This window comes from Gobio gobio, assembly GCF_949357685.1.
Source record: "Gobio gobio genome assembly, chromosome: 8".
NCBI lineage: Eukaryota > Metazoa > Chordata > Actinopteri > Cypriniformes > Gobionidae > Gobio > Gobio gobio.
Genome location: NC_137114.1, coordinates 3,553,702 through 3,564,143, shown reverse-complemented (window position 1 = coordinate 3,564,143; position 10,442 = coordinate 3,553,702). Strand labels below are relative to the sequence as shown.

The 10,442-nt window shown below is 42.1% G+C and overlaps 1 protein-coding gene across 6 annotated transcripts in view; it reads right to left on the bottom strand.

Annotated features, from left to right (window-relative positions):
• The window catches only part of cux1b (cut-like homeobox 1b), a 35,966-nt gene extending 25,629 nt beyond the window's left edge, over nt 1-10,337 (bottom strand). For 3 of the 6 annotated variants that reach the window (XM_079824368.1, XM_079824369.1, XM_079824370.1), the window contains exons 1-5: nt 10,259-10,337; nt 3,275-3,385; nt 801-848; nt 517-595; nt 58-195 (exon numbers count right to left, since the gene is read on the bottom strand). In XM_079824368.1, the coding sequence (XP_079680494.1) occupies nt 58-195; nt 517-595; nt 801-848; nt 3,275-3,385; nt 10,259-10,315 (433 nt within the window). In that variant the 5' untranslated portion in view covers nt 10,316-10,337. The remainder of the gene's footprint in view (nt 1-57; nt 196-516; nt 596-800; nt 849-3,274; nt 3,386-10,258) is intronic. The other 3 variants (XM_079824372.1, XM_079824373.1, XM_079824371.1) reach the window with 2 other exon arrangements.
• Between the last annotated feature and the right edge of the window lie 105 nt (nt 10,338-10,442).

Below are 10,442 nucleotides of genomic sequence, written 5' to 3'. Positions count from 1 at the left end.
AGCGTGTGTGTGTGTGTGTGTGTGTGTGTGTGTGTGGACAGAAGGTGTGTGTCTCACCCTGGTTCTTGACCTCAGCGAACTCTTTGTTGTACTCCTCGAGCGTCTCGCGCAGCTTCTGGTTCTCCGTGTCAATGTCGTTCATCCTCTGAACCTTCAGATGCAGCTGCTGAGACAGCTCCAACACCGGCACGGGGTCTACACACACACACACACACACACACACACACACACACACACACACACACACACACACACACACACACACACACACACACACACACACACACACACACACACACACACACACACACACACACACATGAGGAGCACAACAGAAAGAGTTCATCCATAACGATGGCCTTCTACTAATACACAAGCCTGAATTATAAACACACAGGACTCTTATTTTGAAATGTCTGTGCTTTCCACATCCTGTCATATCTTCAGCTGCTCCGCGTAAACATGTGATATTCACGGATTCTCTGGGAGATCTGTGAGGCTTGTGATTGGACGTACCCGGCACATCTATCAGCCGCTTGTAGACGTTCAGAAAGGCCGTCTCCGACTCTTTACTCCTCTTACTCAACGCATCGATCTAGAGGAGACAAGAGATGAGGAAACATCAGACAGGCCGGCCGAGGGCATCTCACACACACACACACACACACACACACACACACACACACACTCACACACACTCACACACACTCACACACACTCACACACACGCACACACATACACACACTGACAGCAGCTGAGGGCATCTCAGACACACACACACACACACATACACACTCACCTCGGCCTGCAAGCTCTTCAGCAGCGGAGACACCAGCTTCCTCAGATCCTGCATCACACACAAATGAAGAAGCTTCAGTGCCAAACACACACACACACACACACACACTCATGTTTGGCCTGTCATGACCTTGACCCCTCTGCTGACCTCTACACTGCCATCACCTCCAGCTCCAGAGGTTTTCCATTTGTAGGTGAACTGTCCCTTTAACTGCACTGACCTGCTGTTGATGTATTCATCGTTTCCTGCATTACACAGTTAACCCTCTGGAGTCTGAGCTGTTTTGGGGCCCTTTAGAAGTTTTGACATGCTCTGATATTTGTGCTTTTTTCAGTTGCTTATAAACACATCAATGGCAAAAGTGTAATTACACTGTATTCAGCACAAACTGGGCTACCATAATATGTGAGCAACTTGTATGTACATGCTTGTATTTTTGAGAGAAAAATGTTTATGCATGATATTTGAAAAAACTAAAAATATTGTTTTAAAATTAAGGCCTCAAAACACACAATAGATGTGTGTCCACAAGACTTTTGACTCCATCTTGTATTTGCATAGAGTTTTTTCTTCATACTGATGTGAGAATCATTGAGCCTACTCATTCACATAAAACAATAAACTGATTTAAAATTTGTAAGACAGTTTCTCTTCACAAAGCCAATATGCGAGGAGGCGTGATATCTAATGAATAATGATGAGATAGCACCTGAGATAACAAAGGACTCGCATTAATGAGCTGCATAATGAATGAGCTTCAGGTAGGCCTATGTGACAGAGAGCAACAGAGCAAAGGAAATATATATATTTTGTAGTTTATTTTATTTGGAATGTAATCAACAAAGGCCTATTATATTTGAAATGATCAGAAGATTTGACTACACTGCAAAAAATGCTCTTCTTATTTGGTATTTTTCTTGTTTCCAGTCCAAATATTTACAATTCGAGTTTTTGCTTAGTTAGTTAGTTAGTTAGTTAGTTAACTTTATTGTCCCCAAGGGGAAATTCTGCTTAGGCACAGTGCAGAGTTGCTTCATAAAGGTAGACCAGATAACTTAAAACAATCTATATTATCTGCCACAACAATTTATGATTTATTAAACTATAATTTATGATTTATTACACCAATTTATTAAAACACAACAATTAGCTAATGAGATTAAAACCATGTTTTTACTCCAAACTTACTTTATATCACAAGTCAAATGTTATAAATAACCTTATGTGATCTCATTTGGCTTTGGATCAAAAAATCATACAGAAAATATATTTTACAATATTCTGCATAACTATAAAAGCTCGAGTAGCATTGCATTATAAATATAATCTATTATGAAAACACCCAACATGGTATAAATAACACAGATAAGCCATATATTGTCGCGATTGTGTGTTTATTATCTTCAAACCTGTCTGCCTGCATGTTAGAGCGATTTCTGGAAGCTGTTTATGTCAATGTCACATGGTATCTTCTTCATGCGTGCTATATATGGACTACATGTGCACGGAGCGCCCTCCGGCTGCCAGTATGAAGTATGAAGAGTTTTTTATGAATGAGAGCAGCTGATGCTCATATTACAATCTTTAGAAGGTATGGACGGTTTTCATATTCATAACTCCTGACACATATTAACAAATTACGGTCACTATATGTCTTTGAGAATAAAAGAGAGGTCAAAAATGGAAGCTTGAGTCTTAGATCTTTTAAATGATGTATAGTTTGTCAAGTTAATTACTTACATCTGACAGTAATTTTGAGCTAATTTAAACAAATAAAGCTTCAGTGCGCCTCGTTGCACGATGTGTTTGTTTGAGCTGATGTGTGTGTGTGTGTGTGTGTGTGTGTGTGTGTGTTTGAGTTGATGTGTGTGTGAGCGTCGCCTCAGTATTTGAATCTCAATAGAGCGCACGCTTAGTGGGCGTGGTCGCATTAGTCTATAATGAGCCGCTCAGGAACAACTAGCATCGCTCTGCTTTCAACCAGATTATATAAACACAGAATATTTGTTTTTGATTTGGTTTACAGTGTTTAAAACCTGACATTTCAGCGTTTCTTCAGACTTATGGCTCATGTTTGTGAGACAAGTATTCACTAAGCTAGAGGTCATTTTCTGAAGACTATCTGAATGAACGTCTTTGACAGAGAGGCTGCAGATCGCGCATCAAGTTTGATTTCTTTATTTTGCAAAAAGCACAACAATTTGTTTTTATTGCGACTGTACTATAAAAAAAAAGAAACTTAACAGATTATAATGATGTATAACACTTGGCTGGATGATAAAAAACGACAGAGTTTTTGAGTCTCTTTGGCACTGATAAGAAAAAAAGCAAGCCGATCACGCCGGCGTGATGGCCAACTCGAGAGGGTTAATTACACTTTTATGAATGGATTCTGTGAAACAGCATCTGTGGTCCTAGCGGTGGACTAGACGTGAGGTGGACACACACACACACACACACACACACACACACACCTCTGGCGTGTTCTTCTTGAACTCGCGGCTCTGCTCGATGAGCTTTTTGCGGGTCTGCTCGCTGTCGTCCTGTCGGCTGGCCAGGAGTGTGGCAGTGCCATCCAGCTCCCTCTGAAACACAGGACAGGCTAGGGTTATAATCACAGATCAGCTGATCCCACAGGACAGGCTAGGGTTATAATCACAGATCAGCTGATCCCACAGGACAGACTAGGGTTATAAATCACAGATCAGATGATCCCACAGGACAGGCTAGGGTTATAATCACAGATCAGCTGATCCCACAGGACAGGCTAGGGTTATAATCACAGATCAGATGATCCCACAGGACAGGCTAGGGTTATAAATCACAGATCAGATGATCCCACAGGACAGACTAGGGTTATAAATCACAGATCAGATGATCCCACAGGACAGGCTAGGGTTATAATCACAGATCAGCTGATCCCACAGGACAGGCTAGGGTTATAATCACAGATCAGCTGATCCCACAGGACAGGCTAGGATTATAATCACAGATCAGCTGATCCCACAGGACAGGCTATGGTTATAATCACAGATCAGATGATCCCACAGGACAGGCTATGGTTATAATCACAGATCAGATGATCCCACAGGACAGACTAGGGTTATAAATCACAGATCAGATGATCCCACAGGACAGGCTAGGGTTATAATCACAGATCAGCTGATCCCACAGGACAGGCTAGGGTTATAATCACAGATCAGATGATCCCACAGGACAGGCTAGGGTTATAAATCACAGATCAGATGATCCCACAGGACAGGCTAAGGTTATAAATCACAGATCAGCTGATCCCACAGGACAGGCTAGGGCAGGGCTCCAGACTAACTTTTTTCACTAGGAGCACAGTGGCCCCCAACTGAACATTTTAGGGGCACAACCAGAAATTTTAGGGGCGCACACCGTAAATCAACATGCTAACCAAATCTACTAATTTCCACTGTATTACTAATAGGAATCGGTATCGTTAAGGTTTTAATGGTATTACTAGTCTTACCGATACTGCTTATCGATCCGGTACTTTTTATTATACTTTATTATAAAAAAAAACATAATTAAGAACATAATTAACATGGCTTTATAATCTGAAAAGTAAAATATCTATAGCAAAAGAAACCGCAAAGTTTGAACAAAAATATAAAACATCTATTTGTAAATGGACCAGTGCAGCATTCAGAAGGTCTGCTAACATTAATATTACAGTAAAGAACAAACCTACAAAGAATTCTAATAAAGTAATGAAATGTAAAATAACACTGCATAGTTTTCACTGTATAAATTGATAGATTAATGCTTATAAAAGCTAAAGTTATTAATTCAAGAGATGTGAATATTTTCTATTTGCCTTTTGTTCGATTCGCATTAATGGCTCAATCGTCAGCCGGTTTATTAGACGCTGCCCCTTTAAGACCGATCAACTGTAGAACTAATAATATCATATTCTCCTATTTCTCCAAACTATTTACGCCCATTTAAGATATAAACTGTTAAAATAACTACTCTCCAATCCGGTCATTTTGACACCGGCTATTTGTTGTTTATTTGATGGTTTAGACGCGCACACGAAGCCTAAAATATTAAGTGCAAGCCGGTCCATTTCGCAGCACACACACATAAGCCGCCTTGAAGTTGGAAACAGCGTCTCTTGCGCGGATTATTGTGCATTTAATAGCTCTTTATTATCAAACACATCCCGCAGTTTAGCAACAGTAGAGACTGCAGTTTACAACAATCACTGAATCTGACGTTTAGTTTAGGTTTAGGGAGAAATGACAGCGCAGCTGTGAAGAGAAGTCGCGCTCGACGGAACACGGCTATAGGAATAGTTTTACCTCATACCATCTTTTTATAATTCTTGGAAGCCAAAATCGAAAATAAAATTAGATTAATATCACAGCACATCCCTAAAGTTTAAGCAGACTAAACTTTTGTTTAGTTCTTGGCCATCGTCACTCATTAAGCTGACTGTGGTGTTGTGTTCGCAGCTCCACGTGACAGAGCGCGCTCGCTTTCTCTCTCTTCTGGATTGTGAATAGCAAAAATGCATCACGGACAAATGGTTTAATATTCTATTTCTCTCATATAGAAACGGCTGGCAAAGATAGAATTTGCCAGACATAACGTCTATCAATTATAATTAGTAAGTGTATTTTCTTAATTTCTCCAGTACCGACAGCAGGCAAATTTACTGGTCGCACACGTGCGACTGGATGTAAAATTCAGTCGCACACTCTCAAATTTTAGTCGCAAAATGCGACCATTTAGTCGCACTCTGGAGCCCTGTAGGGTTATAATCACAGATCAGCTGATCCCACAGGACAGGCTAGGGTTATAATCACAGATCAGCTGATCCCACAGGACAGACTAGGGTTATAATCACAGATCAGCTGATCCCACAGGACAGGCTAAGGTTATAAATCACAGATCAGCTGATCCCACAGGACAGACTAGGGTTATAATCACAGATCAGCTGATCCCACAGGACAGACTAGGGTTATAAATCACAGATCAGATGATCCCACAGGACAGGCTAGGGTTATAATCACAGATCAGCTGATCCCACAGGACAGGCTAGGGTTATAATCACAGATCAGCTGATGCCACAGGACAGGCTAGGGTTATAATCACAGATCAGCTGATCCCACAGGACAGGCTAGGGTTATAATCACAGATCAGCTGATCCCACAGGACAGGCTAGGGTTATAATCACAGATCAGCTGATGCCACAGGACAGACTAGGGTTATAATCACAGATCAGCTGATCCCACAGGACAGGCTAGGGTTATAATCACAGATCAGCTGATGCCACAGGACAGACTAGGGTTATAATCACAGATCAGCTGATCCCACAGGACAGGCTAGGGTTATAATCACAGATCAGCTGATGCCACAGGACAGGCTAGGGTTATAATCACAGATCAGCTGATCCCACAGGACAGGCTAGGGTTATAATCACAGATCAGCTGATGCCACAGGACAGGCTAGGGTTATAATCACAGATCAGCTGATCCCACAGGACAGGCTAGGGTTATAATCACAGATCAGCTGATCCCACAGGACAGGCTAGGGTTATAATCACAGATCAGCTGATCCCACAGGACAGGCTAGGGTTATAATCACAGATCAGCTGATGCCACAGGACAGGCTAGGGTTATAATCACAGATCAGCTGATCCCACAGGACAGGCTAGGGTTATAATCACAGATCAGCTGATTCCACAGGACAGGCTAGGGTTATAATCACAGATCAGCTGATGCCACAGGACAGGCTAAGGTTATAATCACAGATCAGCTGATCCCACAGGACAGACTAGGGTTATAATCACAGATCAGCTGATCCCACAGGACAGGCTAAGGTTATAATCACAGATCAGCTGATCCCACAGGACAGGCTAGGGTTATAATCACAGATCAGCTGATCCCACAGGACAGACTAGGGTTATAATCACAGATCAGCTGATCCCACAGGACAGGCTAAGGTTATAATCACAGATCAGCTGATCCCACAGGACAGGCTAGGGTTATAATCACAGATCAGCTGATCCCACAGGACAGGCTAGGGTAGGGCTGCACGATAAGGGCCAAAATGATAATCACGATTATTTTGATCAATATTGAGATCACGATTAATTATCACGATTATTTGTTGATTTTAACCAAAACAATTTTTTATTGTCACACAAGCTAATTACATGTACTGCCTTCACATCCATATTGTGCAACATTCCTGCTAATGTACAGATATGTGCATCAAAATAAAATAGGTCCTCTTATTCACCAAAATTCAGTGAATCTCCTTAAAGAATAAATAAAAATAAATTAAAACAATAAAGAAAATGTAGCAAAACTTCAACAGGGCACTATTTTACATTTTACAATGTGTAAATATATTTTAGGAAGCAAAATATAAACTTAAGTTTTACCTGCATAATGGATGTGAATAAAACTAAAAATAAAATATACAATCAATAAGAAACAAATATTCCATAACAGAATGTAACCAAATAAGAACATTTCAAGGCAGAAGAACTATGGCCAAAAGAATATTGGCAAGATCACGCTCTATTTCCCCTCTGCGTTTTCTGTACATCGCAGGTAGTGCCACCTTTGAAAAATAATTACGCGAGGGGATCACGTATCGTTTATCCAGAGTGTTGACCAAGAATTTGAAGCCTTCGTTTGTCACCGTGTTTATTGAGCACATGTCTTTAGCCAAATGAAATGCGACTGCATTTGTTATTTCACTGTGTCTTTGAGAGGTGGATGGGTATGGTGATGCGCTAAAGAGGCTCGCTTCGATGGATGTCTGAGATGTTGTGGGATGATTATTCTTTGCAACGCATTTCTTGGCCCTCATACATTCATCGTATTGAACTTTATGGTGTTTTTTTAAGTGGTTAAAGAGGTTCGTTGTGTTGCTTTGTGGTGCCAAAACAACTTTATGGCACTCTTTGCATATGACCTGTTCTTGTTTTGTGTCACTTGCCTGAAACCCAAAATGTTTCCACACAATGGATGACGATCCGATTCTCGGGACAAGCCCCTCGGCCGCTCCCTCTGCTACGTTAGACATTTTTTCTTTGTTAAGATAGATTATAGCCTGCTATCTGTTGTGGTATTTTCCTCACGCTACTCTGTCTTCTGTCTGTGACTGTCTACATCTGGAAACTGACTGAGCTGCTGCGCGGTGCAGGGAACAACTCTGATTGATGCATGGACGCACGTGATCAGACAGCGGCTTTACAGCGCGCTAGACTGGCTTTGAAAAAAAAAAAAACTTTAATACAAAGCGTGAATGAATGACGCATTTTAAATATCGCTCGATCACGCGAATTTGATCGTGGGAAGCCAAAATCGTGATCGTGATTAAAATTCGATTAATTGTGCAGCCCTAGGCTAGGGTTATAATCACAGACCAGCTGAAACACAGGACAGGCTAGGGTTATAATCACCGATCAGCTGATGCCACAGGACAGGCTAGGGTTATAATCACAGATCAGCTGATCCCACAGGACAGGCTAGGGTTATAATCACAGATCAGCTGATGCCACAGGACAGGCTAGGATTATAATCACAGATCAGCTGATCCCACAGGACAGACTAGGGTTATAATCACAGATCAGCTGATCCCACAGGACAGGCTAGGGTTATAATCACAGATCAGCTGATCCCACAGGACAGGCTAGGATTATAATCACAGATCAGCTGATCCCACAGGACAGGCTAGGGTTATAATCACAGATCAGCTGATCCCACAGGACAGGCTAGGGTTATAATCACAGATCAGCTGATCCCACAGGACAGGCTAGGGTTATAATCACAGATCAGCTGATCCCACAGGACAGGCTAGGGTTATAATCACAGATCAGCTGATCCCACAGGACAGGCTATGGTTAAAATCACAGATCAGGTGATCCCACAGGACAGGCTAGGGTTATAATCACAGATCAGCTGATCCCACAGGACAGGCTAGGATTATAATCACAGATCAGCTGATCCCACAGGACAGGCTAGGATTATAATCACAGATCAGCTGATCCCACAGGACAGGCTAGGGTTATAATCACAGATCAGCTGATCCCACAGGACAGGCTAGGGTTATAATCACAGATCAGCTGATCCCACAGGACAGGCTAGGGTTATAATCACAGATCAGCTGATCCCACAGGACAGGCTAGGGTTATAATCACAGATCAGCTGATCCCACAGGACAGGCTAGGGTTATAATCACAGATCAGCTGATCCCACAGGACAGGCTATGGTTAAAATCACAGATCAGGTGATCCCACAGGACAGGCTAGGGTTATAATCACAGATCAGCTGATCCCACAGGACAGGCTAGGGTTATAATCACAGATCAGCTGATCCCACAGGACAGGCTAGGATTATAATCACAGATCAGCTGATCCCACAGGACAGACTAGGGTTATAATCACAGATCAGCTGATCCCACAGGACAGGCTAGGATTATAATCACAGATCAGCTGATCCCACAGGACAGGCTAGGGTTATAATCACAGATCAGCTGATCCCACAGGACAGGCTAGGGTTATAATCACAGATCAGCTGATCCCACAGGACAGGCTAGGGTTATAATCACAGATCAGCTGATCCCACAGGACAGGCTAGGGTTATAATGCATATCACAGTTTTCATTCATTCTGAGGAATCCTGAATGTGTTCTTGTGTAAGTGAGATGAGTAAAAACCTGCTCACATTACTCCAGATCTACAGTAATCTTCACGAACACACACACACACACACACACACACACACACACACACACACACACACACACACAATCATCTCAACATGGCCACAGGAGTCAAACTACTTGTTTGAATAAGTAGATTGTAAATGTAAAAGTAAAGTGTTTCTTTACTAGTAACTTGAAAAAGTAATTGTTACTTGTAATCAGTGTTAGGGTAACGCATTAAAAGTAACTTGAGTTATGTACTCAGATTGCTTTTTCAAGTAACTAGTAAAGTAGCACATTACTTTTACTATTCACAGCTAAATATCAGAGTTACTTTTTCAAATAAGTTACTACTTTGTTTCCCCATTTATTGACTGACAGCTCTCCTGTCACACACTCACTCTCTCTCACACACACACACACACACACACACACACACACACACACACTTAATTAGTGCGTTATAGTTCCGTGTGTGGCTGAGACTTTCAGCCCAGAAGAACTATCGGTTATTAATCTGACAACAATATGACAACAGAGCAGTCAGCATCTTCTGACCAAATGATTCACACTGTAAAAAGAAAAATAATCTCCAGCGTTAAGGAACGTTGATATCTAGTTTATGTTTCTATATGGGACAACTTTTGAGGATGTTCACATCCCAGCCGCTGACCAATGAATAAAGATGACCAATAACCGATCCGCCTGTGTGTCCAGCAGCCGAACACACACACATGAACACACAGAAGTGGAGATCCACTGACCTGCAGCTGCGGCAAGTCGAAGCGCTTCCAGTACTGACACATCGACACCGCCGCCATCTTCCGCTTCACCACCACAACACGACACGACGGCTCGTGCGCATGCGCGGCGCTGTCAGCCTGCGGCGTGACGGCTCATGCGCATGCGCGGCTCTGTCAAATCTCACAGCGTTTGTGTATTAATAAC